General features: G+C 54.9%; 2 protein-coding genes across 2 annotated transcripts in view; both read right to left on the minus strand.

Annotated features, from left to right (window-relative positions):
* Window positions 1-767: 767 nt before the first annotated feature.
* On the minus strand, window positions 768-1620 carry LOC137667498 (homeobox protein Hox-D1-like). The gene is given in 3 exon segments (XM_068408311.1): window positions 768-895; window positions 898-1038; window positions 1182-1620. Coding segments are annotated over 3 exon segments (708 nt in total).
* Window positions 1621-8503: 6883 nt separating this feature from the next.
* HOXD3 (homeobox D3) overlaps window positions 8504-22240 on the minus strand; it is a 31248-nt gene continuing 17511 nt past the window's right edge. Inside the window, exons 2-4 of the mRNA XM_068407405.1 lie at window positions 15621-15704; window positions 11618-12163; window positions 8504-11193 (exon numbers count right to left, since the gene is read on the minus strand). Of these exons, the coding sequence (XP_068263506.1) occupies window positions 10439-11193; window positions 11618-12113 (1251 nt within the window). The 5' untranslated portion in view covers window positions 12114-12163; window positions 15621-15704 and the 3' untranslated portion in view covers window positions 8504-10438. The remainder of the gene's footprint in view (window positions 11194-11617; window positions 12164-15620; window positions 15705-22240) is intronic.

Here is a 22240-nt window from a genome sequence, read left to right on the forward strand (position 1 = left end):
CAGAGCGGTTGCTGGCCGGTCCTGGGCAGCCCAGAGCCTCTGCAAGGAAAAGCCCAGCACCTCTGCAGTTTGAAAGGGAAGAGGTGCTCCTCCTAAGACTTTCTTTCTTTTAAAACCTTCCCTCACAGTTACTAAACAGATTTTGGACTAAATCAGCCACATCAGGAAAAGGAATGGGAACGAATGAGGAATAAATACAAGCATAAACAGCCTCTTTTAGCAGCAATTTTGCAAAGGGTAGGGCAAAAGACAAGGGCACTTTTTTCAAAAGGTGATCTTGGACTCATACTGGTAGCGGTGACCATCCCTGCACCTTCCTGTGAGAGGAAGTTTTCCCTGCTCTCCCCTGCTCTGCCTTCTCGGGGTTTCTCCCCCTCTTCTGCATGAACTATACCCGAACCCGCGGATCTCTCTTTTTAAAGGCAAAAGGAAGAAGGGGTCGGGACTCGGGCAGCCCCCCTTGCACCCACCGCCCCGCGGATCCAGGGGAGCTGGTGGAGCTGCTCTCTGCTCTCCCCGCGGCCAGCGGCAGTCCCCGTTAGCTCCCGGCTGTGCCAGCCCACTACCTTGGCCCGGCCCGAAATTCAGCAGCAGCCGCAGCGTTTCGAGCCGGCACCTTTCCCTGAACCCTCCGAAAATAAAACTGTAAATAAGTTGCAATAGAAAAAAAACAGCGGAGCTGCACGGCCGCGGGTGCACCGCCGGCCCTTGCCTCCATCCCAGCTCCGACGTCCCCGGCAGAGCCCTCCGTGGGGGCGGCGGGGCCATCACGCGGGGCCCGCCGGGGCACCCGTGGGCGAGGCGGCGGGGGCGGCCAGCGCCTCCCGCCACCGCTTCTTCTGCTTCATGCGGCGGTTCTGGAACCAGACCTTCACCTGGGCGTCGCGGAGGCGCGCGAGCGGGCCACCTCGGAGCGGCGGGACCGCGACAGGTACCGGCTGAAGTGAAACTCCTTCTCCAGCTCCGTGAGCTGCCGGGTGCTGAAGCTGGTGCGTGCGGGGCAGGCGGGAGGTTCCCCCCCGCACGGCTCCGCGCCGCCTGCAACGGCGAAAAACACCGCGCTTCAGCGGGGGCAGGGGAAGGGAGCGGGGCGGGGGCCGGGGCCGGGGCCGGGGCAGGAGCGGGGCAGAGGGGACCCGGGATGGGAGCAGCCCCCGCCCGCGCCCCGCCGCCCCACTCACTTCTCCCAGGCGGGCTCCGCTTCGCTCGCATCCACTCGAAGGTGCGGGGCGCCGCCGCGGTCGCCGCGGGGACCGGGGAGCCGGGCGCGGGGGCGGCCCCGGGGCAGGGCGAGAGGCGCCGCAGCCCCCCGACGCCGGGACAGGGGCAGGGGCGGCCGGCCTCCAGCGGCTGTGGCTGGCGGCCGCTCCCGGGGAAGATGGACGTGGCGATGCCCGGCGGTCTGGCTCCGCGGGTCGGCCGGTAGCCGGGGCCAGGCGTCGCGGGGGTGGCTGCCGCGTACCCCACCGCCGCTGCGCAAGCAGGTGGCGGGGGGGGAGCGGCGCTGGCCGCGGTGCCCAACGCCAGGAAGGCACCGTCCTCCCGCCGGGGATAGGGGGGCTGCGGAGCCCCGCGGCACTGTCCCGGCGGGAAGGCGAGGGGAAAGTACCCCAGGTCCATGGCCCGCGGGGCAGCGCCGCTCCCCGCGCCCCGCCGGGCAATATTGCCCTAATATAGGACCGGGAGCGGGGCGGCACGTCCCGCCCCGCGGCCAATGGGAGCCCGGCGGGGGGAGCCCGCACTGAGGGTCCCGGGCGCCGCCAGCTCCCTTGCCCACTCCCGGCCGCCCCAGCGAGCCCTCCCGGGTCCCCCCCGGGACAGGCCGCTCGCCCTGCACTCGCCCGAGCCGCCGCGCACTTCGGAGCCGCTTGCCGGGAGTTTGGAGGGTGGGTGAGCCGGCGCTTCCCCGCTACCCGGGCTCCCGTCCCAGCGCAGCTCTGCCGCCTCCCCTTGCCCCGCTGCCGGCCAGGCCCCCGGAGCTTCCCACGGGAGCCCACGCAGCCCAGGGAGCAGCCGGGGGCGCGGCGGGCTGCGCAGGCACCCCCAGGCTTTCCGCACCCGGGGGGTGGGGGTTGCTGTGCCTCACGGCACTTAATGGTCTCGCTGCATCAGATAAGTGCTCTGCAGGCTCTCAAAAAGTGAATCCCCGGGCTCCACCCCGTTAATGGGCTTTCACTTCTCCTAGGCTATTCGGCATTGCTTACTGAGCGTTTGCATCTAGCAGGAGAGTGCAGGCGAGTTGCACTGCCCAGCCAAACCCTCCAACTCTCTTTCTTGCTTTTCACCCCCCCGGAATGGCACAGAACAGGAACAAGCATGGAGGATGTGAAGCCTGGACTCCAAAAGTGATCGTCTTTCCCTAAATGGCTCCAAGTGACACTTAACCATCCAGTCTGAGCTACACATATGCTTGATTTGGATAATGATGGGTTTTGTCCAACTCATCAACTGATAACCATGCGTCAGTGCAGTTAGAGAACAGCAGAAGGGTGCACTGAGCAGAGCACACTTGGGCTTTGGTGACTTGGGACTGGACAGACAAGGAACACAAAGAAGGGCTACATCATGCCGCTTCGAATTAGACATGTAACCTTCTAAGTCTTAGGAGGTGGGTGTGGACTCAGATGTGAAATGCAAGGGTGGTACCTTATGAAAAAAATACTTTATTTCTAAATAAAAGCCTGAAATCAAAAGTTCCTTCATCCATGATGCAGTGCCTTCCACTCAACAGCCCAAACAGCTCTGCAAGCTCTTTGCCAAAGTGCTGCTCGCTGTGGTCAGGAAGATGCCCACAGATTTGTGAGGACCAGAAATGGTGCCAGCCACCCAAGGGCAACCAGGATTCCCAGAGAAGGAAAAATCCTACTGGGTCTTTTGTGGATTTCAGAGGGCTGGGCTGGTGGCAGGGAAGGGACACAACAGGGAGACACAATCAGAGCATTTTCACTGACTCGGCTTCAACTCTTTCCCATGGAGAATTGTGCTCTGTGGCTCAGCCCCAGCTGCCCCACCATTACGCCCAGCTGGTGGTTTAGAGCAGGCCTGGTTTTCTTTCCCACAGAGACCCTGAAAGGACACATCCCTGAGACAGGCAGGCACAAGCCCACCAGGACACGGGAGCACTTCCCTGCATATGGGCTCTGACCAGCAACGTGGCCTTCAATCAGCCCCCCTTTTTCCCCAGCTCATCCAGCGCATCTGCTATAAAGTATGTATCACAGAGCAAAGGCTGGCTATACAGATTACTGCTTTAACGTGCTTGGGACTCAGAGTCTACAGACACAGCAGTCACTGTAAGCCCGAAGTTAGGTGTTCTCCAGCCACAGACTTGTTCACTGTTCTGGGCTGCGTTACCTTGCTGCATCAATAATGGGGTAGCACCTACATTTACATTTACAGAGGATGGAGGTATGAATTAGGAGAACAGTTTAAATCAAGTACACCTTGTCAGGAAACCTACATTTTGAGGGAGGGGTTAAATTCTGCATGATACAAACTTGCTCAGCACACCCATGGCGATCAGAGCAGTTTGGAAAATGCCATCTTCTGACAAAACAGAAGCCTGGGAACACCAGGCTTTCTCTTTAGCAGAGAAAGGCTGTCCATGCAGGAAAGCACCTGTTCTCTTCAGTCTCCTCTGCTGTAAATACTCCTGCCCGCAATGAACCAAACAGCACTGGCTCCGGAGGAGGGCTGCTGCTTTACTTGAGTCTTCTGTTTGCAGAACGCAACTGATTTAATTACCCCTAAAGCTGTGTTTTAAACGCTGGAAGAGCTGTCCATGTTCACACCAACATACGATCTTTCCATTCACCCAGATGGATTCTGTTACTGAGTGTTTCATTTGTTACCTGTTTGTTTTTGCAGGACTGTTCAAGGATGGGGAAAGCAGAAATCGGTGGCTAAACACAGGCAAAGCGTCTCTTGTTGCTGCTTGGCTTTTGAGGGGCATGAAATTTTCTATGCTCCTGAATTTCACAGTGTTCAGACTTAAATAGCTAAGTCCCAGTGATATGAAGTTGAGTGACTGCAGCTGTTTTTTGCAAAAGGAGCAATGGGAGAGAGTCCCTGAAAGTCAAAGGAGGAAGAAGAAAAGTGTGTTTAAAATAAGAGTGGAAAGAGCATGATGCTATCAAAAGCAATTTGAAAATGGCTGGGAGGTTTAGGGACATCTGTGCGAGCAATGCAGTGATGGCACAAGCCAGGGGAGCTGCTGGGGCAGAAACTTCTGTGAGAACAATGGACCAAACCAGCCTCTATGCCACCACGCTTCTGGAAACTTGGGCCACTGCAAAGCCTGAGACAGCCACCATGAAGACACGATGAAGGAACAAACCCAGCCAAAAAGCCCTGAGCCGTGTTGGGTGCTGACATTTACCAGCAGTGCCCTGGGGAGGCTGCTTGAGCAGTGCGTGTGTTGAAGGCGCTGGCAGCCCTGAGCCACAGGGACCACTTTGAGGTTGGGGCGTGTTGCCTTTCCTCTTTGGGGCCAGCCTCGACCCTCTGTGTTTGTCACAATAACTAACACACAGGAGATTCAACAGATCCCTCCCCAGCCCTCAGGAAGATTATGAGAAAGGTCTGGTTTGAGCATGACCTTGTCCTTCCCCCTCTGCTGCCACGACGCTGCCAGCTGGGAGAGCTGGTTCTCATCAGTACGTGGGGATGTACATCCATGGTGTGGAGACAGCCAGGGTGTGGGTGGGCATCCCAAAGAGAGGTAGGCAAACACTGGGGATTTAAGCACTGGCCCTGTTAGCACAGGCAAACCACCAAGGGGCCCTGGGGGGAAGGCTGTCAGAGAAGAAGGAGGAGAAGCTCTGGGGAGTTTATTTTGTAAAGTGTGAATAAAACCAGAGATGTACAGACATCCCAGGGCAGGGAAGGAGAATGGTCTTGCCACTCTGGGGGAGCCATAACCAGCTCCAGCACAAGCACAGCCCTTCCAAGTGGGCAGGGCACTTCGTGCTCCTCCTGAGGAAGGTGGGTTTCCCTCTGCCATCGGTATTGCCCTGCCCCAAGCTCCCCTTTCCTGGCTGACTCCTGGGGCAGTTTCACCAGGCCTGGGACAGGGACCTGTGCTCTCCCAGTTCGTGGGATAACTACAAAGATCCTCTGCATGAACACAGCAAAGAGGAAAGTCTCCCCCTCCTTCTGTAAGGATTTCCCCAGAAGAGTGATTCCATACAGGCCCCCGTGCCACGTAACACCCTGTTTCTTGTCCCATGGCTGTGAATTTGGTAGGAAGGAAAAATTATGCGTATTGATAATCCAAAGGTATTGAGGTAAGTCATACAGCTGTGTTCAAAACAGAGATGTCAAAGGGTTTGCAGCCAAGATTTCTGCCTTGCCTAGCCCTTCTTGCTCCCAAAGATCCTAAAAGGTGGCCTGCGTTCCTTGGAGGAAAGATCAAGGCTACGCACCTCACTCAGCATGGGGTTTTCTACCCTCTCCAAAAATTTCTGCTGTTGCAAGTAAAACTGCACATCAGCAAATAAAGAAAAAATGAACCCTATTGTTTGAATTGAACATTCAGGAGTATTTTTCACCCAGGAGACCTCCATCCAGCCTAGTACAGATCCCGTGATAATTGCCTTCAGCTTTGTGCTTATGGTCACTGCAGTCATCCCAGAGCAGTTCAGAGAGCTCCAGGACCCTGGGCTCTGAAGGTGGAGACAAAAGCCCACCTCTGCTCCCGAGCAGCATCTGCAGAGGCCTGGGCATGTGCAGGCACAGACACCTCGCTGTGTCTCATTTTGCATCTCACCCTTTGTGACCACAGGGGCTCGGTCCTGTCCTGCCAGCTGGAAGCCACGTTAGTCCATGGCCCAGTCCATGGCTCTCGGGCTCCGGGACCGGGCTCTGCCTCTGTTGGCCAGGGTTTCTGGTCGAGTCCCAGCTGGCTCAGGCCTGAGCTGAAGTAGGAGGAACCGCTGTCAAGTGAAAAGTGCATATCCGGTGATTGATGACCCTTAATAGACCCAGCCCCCTCCCTCCCCTGCCAGCCCCACTCCCAGTGAGGACCATGGCATACCCACTGCTGCTGCTCACATGGGAATGGAGACCTGCCTCTCGGTCCCTGGAACGTGGCTGCAGCCAACACAGCTCTGGTCAGCCCATCTCATGCCTTTTAAAAGCAGAGGTAGCCGGTTCATCAGTATATAACATCACGTGGTGCTCAGCCAGCCACCACTGCCCTAATTGCCCCGGCAGCACCGGTTCATTTGTGCTGCCCGTCTGGCCCCAGCTTTTGTTCCCAGGCAGGTCTGCGATGGCGGTGCCAGATGCCCGGGCCTCTCCGCCAGGCTGCCATTGTGTGTGGCCACTGGGCACACACGGCAGGCTGGCATGTAGAAGGATGGCATCACAACCTGCAGCTTCTTCCCTCTCTCCCCGGCCAACAGCTGTCAGCGGGACACCCTCCCAGTGGTACCCCGGCAGCCCCATCCCCTTTGTCCTCTTTTTTCCCTAGCCGAGTAGTCCCTTCTGTGCCTGGACCTCCCTGCAGACTGTTTCACATGGCTTCCCCTGGGGATGGTGAGGTGCAGAGACTCCAGTGGTGGATCCTGCCTTCAGGCTTCTTGCCATGGAGCTCCATTGACCTAGCTGGTCACCAAGGAAGTCAGGGGGCTTCTAGCTGGTACTGGTGGGCTCCCTCTTTCTTAGCCAGCCTCCTCCCTGCCTGTCCTTGATTCCTGGGTGTGCAGCCACTTGCCTCATCTTCCCCCATGGACAAGGTTGCCTCCAGCCCCGGGTGACCCAGGCATGGTCCCATGGTGGCAGCCATGCGGGGTACCCCGGGGTCCCTGCCCAGCCTGCCCTGGGACCAGGGCTGGGACCCTGCAGTGCTGTGCCCAGGGGAGCACTTGCTAATGAAGCACGAGGCCCTTGGCTTTGTTTTCCCAGCCCCACACAAGTGGCGTCTGCAAGACAGTGGCATCCCTGGGAGTCCCTGGCTGTGCCTGCCTAGGTCCCCCTGCTCCGGTGCAGCTCACCAGGCCCTAGACAGAGGGACATGGACCTAACCCCCCTCAAAAGAAACAGGATGCAAAGGGGCAGCTCAGCCCCGCACTGACTGCGCAGAGCTAACACAAAGCCTCGTCTCACTTCTGTAGCAGGGAAACTGCTGCAGCCCCATTAAATGGTGGGTTACTGTAAGGGCCAGACCAAAAAGTGGAGACCCAAAACCCACTGATCTGAACAGGAAAACCTCCATGGCCTTGCTGAAGCTTGGTGCACCCCTGACACCTCTCAGCTGGTACTGTCGCCAGCTCCCTATCCCAAACACTGCGGCAGCGCTGCCGGCATTGAGAGGCCCTGGCTCAGTGACCCTGTTATGGGTCTGGCGCATATGGAGGGAGCAGGGAAGGAAGGGAAGGGGTGCTATGGCTCCTGTTTGCAAAGAAAGGCCTGGCATTGGCTGACGAGTTGTGTTTTAAATGCATGACCAGAGTTCAGCACATCAGATGCTGTTGCAAAGGAGCTGAGTTCCTATTGAGTGTGAAAGGGGGTTGTTTATAATTTATGGGTTTTAAATGATGGGCCAAGAAAAAGTCTAGCTTGTGCCAAAGCGTCTCTCTCCTCTAGATTGCTGATGCTTGTACAAACATTGTAAAAATGCCAGTGTTCTCGCTAAAGTAACATTACTTCTAATAATTAGGTTATCATCACGGACTTCTATCGCATTACAAACAAGATGCCTCTGCCAGAGTCACGGAGAAGAAAGTGAATCTATTTACAAGAAGATTCCCCCTCACACGTGCTCCTCCTCCTTCCTCACTGGAAACCAAGTCTGCAAACCCCATCTTTCTGCAATATCAAATAATTCAGGTCAGCGTGCCTCAGTAACACCATGTTTGTGGTCAGAGTTCCTCTGAAACCCTCTTCTTCCTCAGATGTGGGGAAAGGCTATCTATAAACGGCCTTTTCTTTCTTAACAGTTTTAATGAAGGACTAATACTGTAAGGCAGAGCAGACACTGTTTGAAGAACAGCCTACGGAGCACGAAGGTGGGAAACACTTGGGAAAAGCACATTGAGTTACACCAGGGACAGCCCTGCAGAAATGGTGGTGCCTTGCCATTTCACAGACGGAAGCAGGTGATGCAAAATACATTGTGTTTCCAAGAACACATCAAAAAACCTACATGGACAATTTCAGTCGTGGGTACATTGATCACAGAAAGTTTTGGAGATACGAATATATATTTATGGAATATTATAGAAGTATAATTCACGAGTGGTGTTTAGCCTTACTTTCTCCGTTGTTTGTATGTTTTGTTTACTCCTGGATGGAGCTTCTAAGAAACAACTGGTGTGAAAACGTCCATAGAAAACAATTTTAGGGCTCAAAATGGTTAAAATATGTCTCCAAACAAAGTAGTTTATTCTGTTCTGTTTTCTTTACAGATCTACAACACATATATCCAAATCTGCTTGGGTAAAAGTGAAATTTAACAAAAGATACACTTCTCAACGGAGCACAACATTGTTAAAATCGCACAGAGGGGAAAATAAAACCCTATGTAATATTTTGAATCGTTACTGTCCAGCCAAACACAAATACCAGAATGCGAGGAAGAAAGTAGGGAGGAGAAAGAAAAGAAGAAGAAAAGAAAGAAAGAAAACTTGTCTGTGTTGACCAGAATTGGAGGAGTTAAAATATTTCCCACAATAGGAATGCCAGGTCCTGTCATTAGAGGATGGAGTAGGAGCTGCAGTGTTTGTCAGACTGGGAAGTGGTGCATCAGACAGTTTGGTGAGGAATACAGAAATTCGGATTAATCTTTAACTCGACACTTTTAGGAAGAGATAAGAATAGTCTTCTCGGAGCGTCATGTACCGTCAGGAAGAGACTTTAATGGCAACGTTTACAAAAGAAGTATCTCTGTAAATCCAGCGAGGGATTCAACACAGCCGTGTAACTAGAGAGAAGGAAACACGAGGGTTCAGAGCATCGTTCCTTTTTTTTTCTCTTTTTTTTCTCCTTTCTTTTTTTCTCTCCTTTTTTTTTTTTTTTAGCACTTCCCCGTGTTAACTGTCCCGTTCGTGACAGAGGGAGGCGGCGGTGCCCCTGTGCCGCGGGCCGAGGGGAAGGGCCCGTCCTCGTCGGGCGCGGGGGGAGCGGAGCGGCAGTGCCCGGCCGGGGCCCGCACCCCGCCTCGGCGGCTCCCCTTCGGCTGGACATATCTGATTGTCAAATTTCTTTCAAAGTTTATTTTTATGAAAAACGAGAGGAAAAGCTCGGGCTTCCAAAGATGTCTAAAAAATTGATTTATGGTTAGTATAAAGACAACAGTATAAATAACAAAGGAGGCGGCAGCTGCTGCGCGGATCGCTATGGAGACCCTAATGAAATTAGCACTATCAGAGGGTTTCTAATTTTTTTGCGTTCTAAGCTTCTAATTTCTTTCCTATTTCAGATAGCCAGAGTGTAATTAAAGGGGGAAAAAAAAAAGAAAGAAAATAAAATAGCCCACTGAAATAATAATATGTGCGATAGATACCCACTCAATAAATAAATGCTAACCTCACCGAGGTTTTTGTATGCAGGATTTGATCTGAAACAAGATGGCCAAGCACCCCGCTTTGTAGATCGCCTCCTCAAAGCGGCTGCGCTTCCAACTAAAGGTGGCTTCACCCGGCCGAGCCAGCTGCCAGCCAAGCCACCCAGGCGCTCGAGTGGGGCCAGACGGTTAGAAATAAATACTTTAAAAATACTTTCGATATATTTTTTTCTAAATGTAAGGGCTCTTTGTGTGATGCCACAGTTTGTTTTACTCTATTAATGACTTACGACTTGCTGTCTTAATTAATCCTTACATAAACTACAAACACCAGCCACTGTTACAACTGTTCAAGACTACTCTCTCAACTAGCTCAGACCGAATATACTAAATAGGTGAAATGTAAGTCACCACGGACCTGAATCGCTCTCCCGAAGTATTGGTGAAGAAACTCTACAAATACCCACATAAATACATTAAGACGAGGATAAATAATCAGTGATACAAAAATGTCTCGCTTAAAATAATAAATACATATCATTTACTCCGATGCGATCCTTACGTTACGGAAGAATTCATAAATTAACTTCTCTGAAATAATCTTACTCGCGGGCGAGTTCCCACCGCTCACGACTGGTCTAGAACACCTCAGCATGACGCGCTGCTAACACTACGGCACCTCTAAGACTTACCTTCAAGTACATCATTACCAGCTTATCAGTCCCTCGGTCTGCAGTACATTGCACTGTCATGCTTAACACAGCCCTAAGAGAAAGGCTCCTGCTCACGGACCTACTCGGGGCCGCGGAAGAAAGAAGCTGCTAGGGGAGACACATCCACTAATACTGTTGGCACTCGAGAGCAAAGTCACACTGTCCCGTCAGAAAAGTGAGGTAATCGAGAGGGGAGCGGGCCCCGTCGGCCGCCGCCCCGCTACAGATGCGTGAGCTTGGGCGCCTCCTGCATCCGTCCCTGAGAGGTGTGGTGAGAGGAGAGGTCCGTGTAGGTGGGGTGGGGGTCGCAAGGTCCGTGGTGGTGGCCGCCGGGGATCTGGGCGGCGCAGCTGTAGTCCACGCTGGCGGAGGAGGGGTGCTGCAGGTGCCCCAGGTTGAACATGGGGCCCGACGCCGGCATCGAGTCCACGAAGTTGCCCCCCACGTAGACGGGGCTGCCCTGCAGGCCGGGGTTGGCGAAGCCGCCGCCGCCGCCGCTCTGCATGGGGTGGGGGTCGTACTCCGCGCCCGCGTAGCGCTTCTGCTGCGGCAGGCAGCTGCTGAGCGGCGCCGTGTAGGCGGCCAGCCCGTACATGCTCTGCTGGGATTTGGCGAAGGAGGTGGGCGAGGGCGCGTCGTAGCTGAGGCTGTTGACGCTGGGGAGCTGGCTGGAGTAGCCGACGTGGTTTGGGCCGCTCAGGGGGGGGCTGCGGTCCGGGGACTGTCCGACAGGAGAGTGCATGATGCCTTTGGCTTTCTGGTCCTTTTTGTACTTCATCCGGCGGTTCTGGAACCAGATCTTGATCTGCCGCTCGGTCAGGTTGAGCAGGTTGGCCATCTCCACCCGGCGCGGCCGGCACAGGTAGCGGTTGAAGTGAAACTCCTTCTCCAGCTCCACCAGCTGCGCGCTGGTGTAAGCTGTGCGCACCCTCTTGGAGGCCGGCCCGGGGGGGCTCTTGTCCTCACAGCTCTCTCCTGCGGGGAAGAGGCACAAACAGCCGTTGGTCCCCCCCGAAAGCCCCCCCCCCCCCCCCCCCGAGTCCCGCGGAGCCCCGCTGCCCCCTCCCGCTCTGCCGGCGCCCGGGGAAGGGGGCGCAGGGGGGGCGGGAGCAGCCTCCCACCCCTCTCTGCCCCGCACACACACACCCCCAGAGCTGCCTCCCCCAGGGGCCCCCAGCGACCGCCCGTCCAGGGGCGGCCGGGAGCCCCCAGCCTGCCCCACCTGCAGCGCCCGGCAGGGCTGGGACACCCGAGCGGGGAGTGGGGGCGATGGCAGCTGGAGGAGTAGGGGACGAGGCGCAGGGCTGGGGGACTCAGCCCCAGGGGTTCAGCCCGAGGGGCTCAGCCTGGCTCCCCGAGCGGGCAGAGGGCCGGGTCTGGGGGAGGGGAGTCGGGCTACCTGAGGGGGCGCAGGTGCTTTTCTGCTTGGAGTTCTGCCGTGACTCCTTCATCCAGGGGAATATCTGCTTGCTGAGGGTGGCGGTGGCCGAGCCCGAGGAGTTGGGGCCCGCCTTGGCTTTTTTCGGAGGGGGTGCGCTGGGGGGTGGGTTGGGCGGGGAGGAGGGCGGCAGCGTCGGGGGCTGCTGCTCGCCGATGCCCGGGGGCTGGTTGCCCGCGGGGCCGCCCCCGGCCGTCCGCATGCAGCTGCCGCTCAACTCGCTGCCCTTGTGGGCCGGGCCGCGGCCGGGCGCCGAGCCCTGGACGGAGCAGGCGGAGCCGGGGTACTCGCCGTCCAGGCCGGCCTGGCCGTAGGGCTGGTGGGCCGCGCCGTAGGGGTAGGCGTCGGCCTTGCTGTAGGTGTAGCCGCCGAAGAGCCCCGCGTTGTCGTAGTAGGCGGCTTTCTGCATCCTCCGCTCTGCGATCGCCGAGGCCCGCGGCCCCCGCTCAAATAACATTGACTGCCGCCCCGCGCCTCACGTCGTCGGCCCGGGCCACTCGCAGCCACCTGGGGAGGGGGACAGCGGGGACACAAAAGAGACCTTCAGTGGCGGAGCGCCGGCTAGGAGCGGCCGGGCCGGCCCCGGCGCGCCCCGCACCCCGGCACCCCCAGGCTCGGCTGGGCGGGTGGGCTCGGGGGCAGCGGGGTGGGAGCGGGGTACAGCGGGGAAGGAGCGGGGGCGCCAGGGAGAGACCGCGGAACACCAGGGAAGGACCGGGAGACATCAAGGATGGAGCAGGGGACACCAGAGAAGGACCAAGGGACACCAGAGAAGGGGCAGAGGACATCAAAGAAGGAGCAGGGGACACCACAGAAGGACCAGGAAACACGAGAGAAGGTGCAGAGTCGCCAGGGAGGGAGCAGGGGACACCAGGGAAGGCACAGGGTCACCAGGCAGGAGCCACGGCAAAGCGGGGCACACCAGGGAGAGAGCAGGGCACGCTAGGGAAGGACCGGGGGAGAGCAGGGAAGGAGCCACCCGTGAGCGATGGTGCTGTGGGGAAGAGGGACACATTGGCGCGACTTCCTAGAGGCCACTTTCTTGAGGCATTTGAGGGGACGTTTTCTTGCTTTGTTCTGTCTTTGGCCCTTTCCCGCACGCATGTCGCTGGCTCGGCCGCCGCGGTTGCAGGCCAGGGCTGTCAGTGAGCACCGCGAGGCCGCGCTGGGTGGTGTCCCCAGGGACCCGTTTCGGCTGGGAGCCCCCCCGGCGCCCCTCGCCAGCCCGCCCGGCACGCGTGCGCAGGGCCGCGCACGGCTGACATGATGGATTGAGCCCGGGCTGCGGCCGGGCAGAGGCAGAAAAATCCCGTCCCCTTTGTAAACCCGGCCTCCTTCTTCCCCCGGATTCCTCCGGAGTTAAAGTGTAACCGGCGCCATTCACTCCCTTCGCTTTGCACTATAAAGGAAGTCGCAGGTCAGCTCCCCTATTTTAATTCTGTGATGTATTAAATTCCCTCACCCAACGTTTCTTGTCCCTTTTATTTGTCCCCAGTAGAAAGAACCTGAGACATTGGAGAACACTTTTAGGAGTTTCTCCACTTTTTTCAGCCTGTAAATTTTTGGCGCTCCCCTCCCCGCCCCCCATTGCCCCCCCGAGCAGACTGCTTAGACCGAAAACGCAAGGTCCCCTTGGGGCAGATGTTTTGGGGCAGGGTGCTGTTACCTTTCCCCTTGCTGCTTACGAAACTTTCTTGCGCTCTTTGCAAGATAGAAACTGTTCTGCAATTTTGTTACGGCTTTTTAATATTCCCTGTTCTTATTTTTCTTGTCGGATAGGGGTTTTCTTCGACATTTTTAGTAATTTTGTAAATTAGCACATACTCCACCTGGCAATATACGTTTGTAACTCAACGTGTCTTAAGAGTTCATTGTATTTCTTCAGGGTTTAAGCCTATTAACATACCAGAGAAAAGTAGGTAGAAATTTTTGAACAGTGTCCGATAATTACCATTCTCCAGCCTATACCTGAGCAACACTAACAGAGTTCTGCTCTTTCTCCCGCAGCAATTGGTACCGCGGAGTACCGCTGATCTGTTCTCTAAAATTCACCGGGAAACAAGTCTGTATAACTCAGAATAACCTCAGCGAGCTGCGATACGCTCTCGGCGGTTTATCCCATGTCACAAACTGCCGGGGTCCTTTTCTTCCCTGAACAAAAGCTTGGGATGATCTGCGAAGCTGATAGAAATGGGAAAAGAGCTATTTTCCTCTCCTGGAAAATTTTGATTAAAAACTGTCTATGGAAATGGATGGTGGCGATTCAGATGACTGTGATAATCTTGACGAGTCTTGAAAAGTATTTTTGTGCAAAATAACTCCGTCGCTCGTTTTCTACTTCTATCATCTACATTTTCGGGAGCAGTCTGCACTGAGGACTTTTGTTAGCACAACACCGCCTTGAGCGTAGGCTTTTATGTGCTTTGTAAAATATAGTTCCCAAAAGAATATGCAGAATCTTAAGAAAGAATATTGCTGTTAAGCTGTTAAAAGCCTTATTTCTTTTCTGAAATACCAACTGCTTGTGAACTCTGCTTGAACCTAAAAAGGAGGCTATGGGCCATAAATCACATGGACAATGCTCAACTGTTTGGTGGCTCATCTTTAGATCTTAAAAAGAGAGAGAGGGAGAGAAAGAGGGAGAGAGAGACCTTTCCAGGGTTTGATTTTCCACGAGTGCAAGGCCCGGGGTGATGTTTTTATAGGTAACACCAAAGCAGGGGCTCAACACTTGGTGGTTTGGCCAGAAACAGCCTCCGGGGGGAAAAAAAAAAAAAAAAAGGGAGATCCAAATGGTGAGGTCGAGCCGTGGGCTCCGAGGCACCGAGGGTAGGAAGCCGCGGAGTATCCATGTCTGTGTTTTGGATTTCCCTTCCTCCTCTCCAGAAAGGTTAACCTCATCTGAACTGTTAGGCGTTGCACACGATAATGGGGGTCTTTGTCCCGCCACTGGTTCCAGCGGTTTTGGAGGTTACCGACCCTCTCACGGCTCTGTCTGGGGAACAGCCGGGAGCCCACGCGTCCACCCGCGCGTGTGCGCGGAGCGCGGCCGGCCCACGCTGACACCGGCCCGGCACTGCCGGCCGCTTTCCTCCCGACGCGTTCATTTTAAGCAGTTCTCTACTAAAACTTCCACTACACTTAATTCTGCTTAGGATCAATATCTAATATGATACCGAATAAATAAGAGGCGGTGAGAGCGGCCAGCGGAGCGGTTATTAAAGCAGTCGGAGCTCTCAGGGTGCATATCAATGCACCTGTCATTGCGGTTTGTAACAAAATTTATGACTGCTAGCGCCGTGGCAGTAAACGCTCCGGCCAGGAATGAAAAGGAAAACACTTCCCAAGCCCCGGCACTTTCAGAAGTGCAAAGCAGCCGGCGCGTAGGAGGGAGCCCGGCAAAAGAATCCCCCGCTCGGCACGTTTCCCGACCGCCGGCCCGGGGCAGCCCCGTATATAAGAAAAGCACGGAAGCCACCGCCAGGCCGTCCCGCGGGCAGGGGAGCCGGGCGGCGGGGAGACTCTGCCCCGGGCTGGCGACTGGGCACCCACTGCTGGGGCTGTGCCTGAGCCGGAGGGGTGTCGCTTTTGGGGGGCTGAGAGCACCGGAGATCGCGGAGGGGCCCGGCGGACAGAGGAGCGGCGAGGGGGAGCTGGCTCCGGTACGGAGCGGTGGCCGCCGTGAGGCTTCTTAAACCAGCTACGGAGCCCCCCCCACGGGGAGTCACCCTCTCCCCCCGGCTGGGTCCAGGGCTTGGCTGCTCCCCAGCCGGGCTCGGCTCCCTCTGACCACGGGCCGCGTTCAGGGGGGCTTTCGGCGGGCTGTTATTTATTTGGCGTGGAGGGCGGCGGCAGCGCTGCCCGCTCGGCGGGCCGGCGGCGGGCCCGGGCTCTGCCCCTTGCGAAGGGCCGGCCGCGCCGGGGAAGCGAGGGATGCGTGGAAAATGAAATTCAGAGAACTCACCACACTTATGTTTTTTCTTGATTTTTGACTTTAACTGTGTGGGTAGGATCTTCAGGTTCCTTTGGGTAATCCGTGGACACGGACCTGCAACAGAAGTGAGAACTCTCAGCGGAAACTGCTTTGTTTTGGACTTTCTTCCTTAGGACTTTGTTAATAAATGCACCTCTCGCCCGCAGCCCCTCACCCTGTCTTTCCGTCCGCGTCAGATCTTTTAACAGACAAAGGGCAGATGCTTCTCTTCATTTATTAGTAGCGCTTTGAGAGAGGCGGGGAGCAAAGAAACGAGCGAAATACCCCGGCTGCGGGCCGGACCCGGGCAGGGCGGCCTGAGGCAGCCGCTCCGCCGGGCCCCGCGCATCGGCCGCCGCCGACGGAAGGCAGCGCCGCGCCTGCCTCCCCGGGCCGCCCCGGCCGAGGCGCGGAGAAGCAGCGCACGGGGGGACGGGAGCGCCATCGCAGGGGAGCTGCGGTCACCCCCGTCGGTCACAGCCACCGCGCCCGCCGCCCGCAATCACGGCCCGCGGAGCGCTCCGCGGGAACGGAGCTCTCCCTTCCTCCCTCCACCCCCCGGGTAAGCCAGAGAGAAAGATAAGCGAAGACACTCCGGTACTGAAAATACGCCGCAAATATGTGCGGCTCGAAATGAGCATTTTGCTTTTGGCTGTGCAACGTGCCGGCTCAGGGCTTTAAGAACTTAAGAGTGCCAGAAAATCCCCCACAAAGCAGCCCAGGTCATTATGAAGACGATATCTAGCCACCATAAGCCTTTGAAATGACCTTTGGCTTGTATAGCAATAACTCACCACTTAATGAACAACCAACGGAAAGGCCTCCAATAGCTCACAACACAACAGACCTCACAACTTTCCACCAAGTCTTCTCTCTCCCTACCCAAAGCCAGTAGGATGCAACGTTCCCCCTCCAAATCACCTTAATTTATGCTGGCAAACTGGAGTTGGGGAAGTGGAGCTTCATGATTACACATGATGCTCGCCCAGGTTCTTGGCCCGGGCCTGTCCCTGTAATGTCTTATATAATATATTCACGTGGGCGTACGTCAACTTTAAAAGCTTTATTATTTTTTTTTTACAGAGAGTTCGTTAGAAATAGCACTTTACAGGGTGTATGAAGGCAGCCTAAGTTGGGTTGCATCTTAGCACCTGAGCGGAGAGATCATAATATTGCAAACCGAGTCATTGTTAGCCACTGTTTAACACGGTAAGTTTTCATTTTGTGTCTAATTAATTATCGACTTCTCATCCCTTTCCGAAGCAGCTCCTCAGCCTCACAGGTGACAGGATTCTTACTCTAGACATGCTTTACTTGGCGAGAGCTTTGCCAAATACCGAGATTTCCACGGCCACAGGAATAGCCCCCAAAGTTTGTACTGCTGAGGGGGGAACCCGGGCATGCCGGGGTTGTGCTCTGCTCCCAGCGCCGCTCCTGCAGACCCGACCTCGGAGAAGTTGCCAGAGCTAAACCCAGGGAAATCTTTAGAATTATTCAGGCGTGGGCCCACTATAGGTATTATTGAAATTTTAGGTGAAGCTATAAGTGAGTGCTTCCATCGAGCCAAATGAAATGCTGCTTGCAGTAATTGGATTCAGCTGACTAACTTGGCAGGCCAGCAGCTTGGAGGCATACAGCTAAGAAAAATGTTCACTGCCTTTAACTTCTGATCGAGCAGATCAACACGCAACAGAAAGCAAAAAAGCCCACCCCAACTTTCTCCCCTTCCCCTCGCCTCCCTGTCCTGTTTCCCGCAGGGCAAGCACCTCGGTCGCGGCCGGTGACTCGGGGCGGGCAGGCTCGGCGCAGCTTTACACCCGCTCCTGCTCGCCAGCACAAAGCCGGGCTTTACGCGGGGGCTCGCTAATAAACACAACCCGCCAGCTCACCCGGGCTTCAGGCAGGCCACAAGTCAGTGGGAACAGGCGCTCCTGGGAGAGCCGAGCTAGTTGCAGCAGCCCAAGAGGGAGCTGAGCTTGCAGGGAGGCTGTGGGGTCGCTTCCAGCCCCCCAGTCCGCCCAGAGAGGCACCGGTCCCCCCCAGGCACCTTCCCACCGCCTTATTGATCAAACCGCACAAATGCAGGGCAAGAAACTTCTCGGTAGATAAGTATCAAGCCATGCTTCAAACACCGTGTGCAACTCGAAGGCATGAGCATACCAGTAATATCAACACTAAAACAACTGGGGGAAGAAAACAACAGCCACTGACGAACACGAATGCACGGCGAGGGGAAAAGGTACGGGAAAGCACTTGGCAGGAATATTTAAGAGACCATATGTAGGGGCTACATTACCGATGAGCCTATTTTAAATCACCCTTTACAAATCAACAAGGCTACCCCCTGCCCGGCTATCCACGGCAACGCGTTAGCGTGATGCTCAATCTTACTTTGGCAATGGGAGCATCTAGCAAAGTTGTCTCTCCTTCGTTTCTTTGCTTATTTGTAGCTCCCTTCCTGAAACCACCGACAATTGGGAATAGGATAGGATAGGATAAAAGTCTTCCGCTAGCCTTTGTGAAGGAGTCCACTTTTTATCTAAAGAGACTAATAAAAAGAAGATACAGCTTAAAACGTCCAAGGAGGTGGAGACCACTCCACGCATTTGCAGCCGTTATGGGCAGAGATTGCAAACAAATTCCAGACAGTCTCTGAGTAAAGGCGATAATGCAGCCCCTGCGGTTAAAGGTCCCATTTTGTCATGCAGTTGCTTACCTGTATATCAACTTATCATAAACCTGGGCTCCTCACTTTTCAGGATCTGCGCTTGCAGTTCTTAGAATATATCCTTCACCCTTTGTCTGCAGACAATACTCTCCTAAACCTGATCTTGCGGTTTTACAGATATTTCCATACACCAGAATTCCCGATAGAACGAAAACAGGCTCAGGCTCAACTACCAATAAAAGAGAGCGAGTGGAAATCGGAATTTGTTGGGCTTTTTAAAAAAAAAGAAAATCAACACACAACCCTTTAGCCATCAGCCTCCTGGAACCACAGGCAGCAATTGGCCGGCTCGGGTTTTGTTTTGGTTTTAAATCGTGCGGCCATTGATGAATTTGGGGGGCGAGCAGGAGGAACCCCTTTATAATCAGAAATATAGGCACTGCCTTAAAATACAGGCATATCGGCCCACGTGACCGCGGGAGCAGCTCGCCGGGCCGGGCTGGCGCGCTCCCCGCCGCCGCCCGCGCCCCCGCGCAGCGGGGATGCCCCGCCGGGCCCCGCGGGGCGGGCCGCACCCCCCCGCGCACCGCGCTCTGCGCTCCGCGCTCCGCGCACGGGCCCGCCCGGCCGCGCTGCCGAGCCCACTCTCCTCCCGCACAGCTCCGCGTCGCTCCGCACCGCGGCGGCCGGCGCCCGCACTTACGCGCCCCGCGGAGGCCGGCGGAGCCAGGGAAAGGGTGAATTCCGCGGGATGATCCCAGGGCGCAGAAATTCCCGGCGGAGAAAGAGGAGGTATTTGGGACTGGCTGCAGCCGAAAGCCTACGCCGGGGGCAGCTCCGCAGCAGCGCTGCACCGGCGGAAAGGCGCTGGGGCTCACTGGCGTGCGCGGATTTTTGTTTTCTCCTTCTCCGTACCGGGAAGATGCGGGGCAGCGCGGATTACCCCTGTCTGGAGGCGAAAGAAGCGTTGGGAAAAAAAACCCTCATGACATTTGTGCGTGTGTGTGTCTGCCCTGAGCCTGCCTCCCCTCTCTGTGTGTATGAAGAGACATAGAGCAAAACCGATGTATATCCATGATGTGTGCCCACAAAGCTCCCCAACAATTCCAGTTGGGCAAAAAAGAAATTTATATTAGCTCCTCTGTTTGATTTTTCTAGCGTATCTGTAGCTATAAATACACCACACCTAATCTAACATCTGCTATGATTTCATTACCATCCAAAGCATGGGGATGTGACAGTAACGTATTACCTTACAATACTAACCGTAAGTGCGTTGTAACATTTATCTAAATTACATTGCTTTTCCTGACTTTGCAAACCAGTTATAAAAGGATTGGAGTCCAGTGATGGAAACGTAAGTTCAATGTAAATTACTGTGTACGGCTTCGGATTTATAATCCTATATTTCTTCGAAATGATGCACTTAAATCTCGCCTCAAGTAAGAGGTAATGGTTCTTTATATCCTTTTCCGTCAGCCATATATTTCGGCGTCCGGGTAGTTTTGCAGAGCCTCCCGCGCTCGCGTGTCTGTGTGTACATACAGCAACCCCTACACGCACAGCGTGTTCTGCATACTTGTGTACATACACACAAAGCCGAACATAATTCTGGCCGCTGTTTAGACATTTTGGATGATGGAGAGGTCTTTCGCTTCCTACACAAAACTGCGAGGGAGAAGTTGTGCACCGGCCGAGCAAAGAGCACGAAGAGGATTGAGAAGAAAATGCCTTTTTGGAGGTCAGTTCGCAGCCCCCTGGAAAAAGTCCCACAGCCCTCGGGTGTCTTTTCGGGGGCTAGGGTTAAAAAAAAAAAAAAAAAAAAGGCCAAATTTAGTGTGAAAATAGAGGACGACTGAAAGAAAGGAGCACCTTCGCCACCGCCACCAGAATTAAGACATCGTAAAGGGCACTGAAAAAGTATTAAGGAAATGTTAATCCTTTGGCTGGTGGGACTCCAGCTTTGCGTGAATTTGTCTCCAGTAAAGGATCTAAGACTTCTTCAATCGGAGCATATGTTCATAAAGCAATAAAACAGAAAGATTTACAGTCTCCGCCCGCCCCCCAGCAGCCTCGCACCCTTTCAGGAATTACTTATGATGATTTATAACAACAGCTCCGGCAATTGTCAAACTGATAAAATAGCCCGGGCTGTATGCGGGAATAAACGCTCTTATGAAAGGGCTGCGATTTATGTTCGGGTCCATATTACTGAGTGTCTTGATGGAGTTTGGTTTCTTTCCCGGACCAACAGGATAATATAAAACTTCATTGATAAAAATGTAGTAGTTCTCGTGAAGTAGCAGATCTGTCCCTTAGTCACTACCAAAGCACATAAACATTTGTCATCTTTGAATAATTGAATTAATGTGTTATTGTTTGAATGTATAATTCATAACATAGGAAACTTTGTCTCTGTCCTGCCACCGAAACGGAAGTAATAAAAAGCTACAATCTAGGGTTTTTCAGCAATTACTCCAGCAAGGGATAATAAAGAATATCCTGTTTGCAGCGAGTATTTCCAGCTGACTCTGGGATTTCACAGCGAAATCTCAGCCTCGTTGTCCATATTCTATGGAGTCTATAGAGAGCGACTTTGTATAAAAACACAAATCCGACTTCCCCCTGGTCCGGGGTATTGATCGGGGGCTTGAAAGGCGGCGTGCCCGCTCCGGGGGCTGGATGCGCCGGGGCTCCTCCGCAGCCCCGCGCCGGGCCGGGCGGGCAGGAGCGGGCAGGAGCGGGCAGGGCGGCCGGGGGAGCGGGGCCGGGGCCGGGGCCGGGCCGGCCTTTGTGCGGGCGGCGGGGCGAAGGCGCGCTCGGCGCTGGCTCCGGCCCCGCTGCAGCCCTGCTGTCAAACTCGCACGGCAAAATTTACGGCCCCGCTTGCAAAGGAGCTGAGGGCCTTTCCCCGCCGATGGGACCGGGCAGCGGATGCCCTGACAGTCGCATTGTTCCTTCCGCGCCGCTGCGCGCCTCCCCGCGCAGGCGGCCGCGGTCAGCGCCGCCACTCCGGGAGGCGGTCAGCCTGCCTCCTCCGCGGGGCTCCGCGGGGCTCCGCGCTCGCCCTCTTCCCCCCGCTCCCTGGGAAGCAAAGGTCACCGCTTGCGCCGGGTCCGGCTCCCGGCCGCTGCCGAGCTGGAAACCAGGAAGCAGCGTGCCCTATTTGTCAAGCGTTTGACAGCTGAGTTCATTAAGGCTTAAATAAGAAGGAATAAAAGTAAAAAATGTTTACGTACCGGGCGTTTCTTTTTCGGCAGCTACCAAAGAGCTAGGTGTGCAGATAGAGGGACTGCACCCTTTGTATATTATATTCTTGGGATCTCTTCAGTTTTCAAGTCTGATAGAGTCCTTTGCTTGGCAGATTAATGACGACTCCGTGTTTCTTAAGGGACGTGCTGAATTAATTATTTCGCAAATCACGTGGTCAGGACTTGTAGAAATCTATTCTTATCATCTTCCTTCCACTTTGAAATTCTGCCTGTTATGACTGTTCCTAGCAAGATTATTTTGGTCTCTAGGCTTGGGGGGAAGACAGGAAAAAAAAAAAAGAAAAAAAAAAAAGAAAAAGAATCAGGGGAAAGGGCTAACAAACATGGCCGTTGGAAGCGGTGTGTCTCTGCACTGAGAGGTCCCTATTTACTGTACTGTACAGTGAGTGGGCTTTGCTATTGACTCTGCCTTTCCTCTTCGTTCTTACCTTAACGACTAGTGGTGATATGATATACAGAACTGTATTGATGTATCGGGAGTAACAGGAGGAGCCATTAAACAGGAGAGAGAGAAAGCATAATCACAAAATGTGCCTGGATATTTAAACTTAGCGAGTGTGTGCTTAGAGAGGCACACGCACCCTCCCCTCCGTGCACTCCAGGCAGTAAGGGCACATGCCTTATTCTGGGCACCACGCTCTGTTCCCGGGCTGAGCAAGAGACTGTCTTTT

Source organism: Nyctibius grandis, chromosome 9 (genome assembly GCF_013368605.1).
Source record: "Nyctibius grandis isolate bNycGra1 chromosome 9, bNycGra1.pri, whole genome shotgun sequence".
In the NCBI taxonomy this organism is placed as follows: domain Eukaryota; kingdom Metazoa; phylum Chordata; class Aves; order Nyctibiiformes; family Nyctibiidae; genus Nyctibius; species Nyctibius grandis.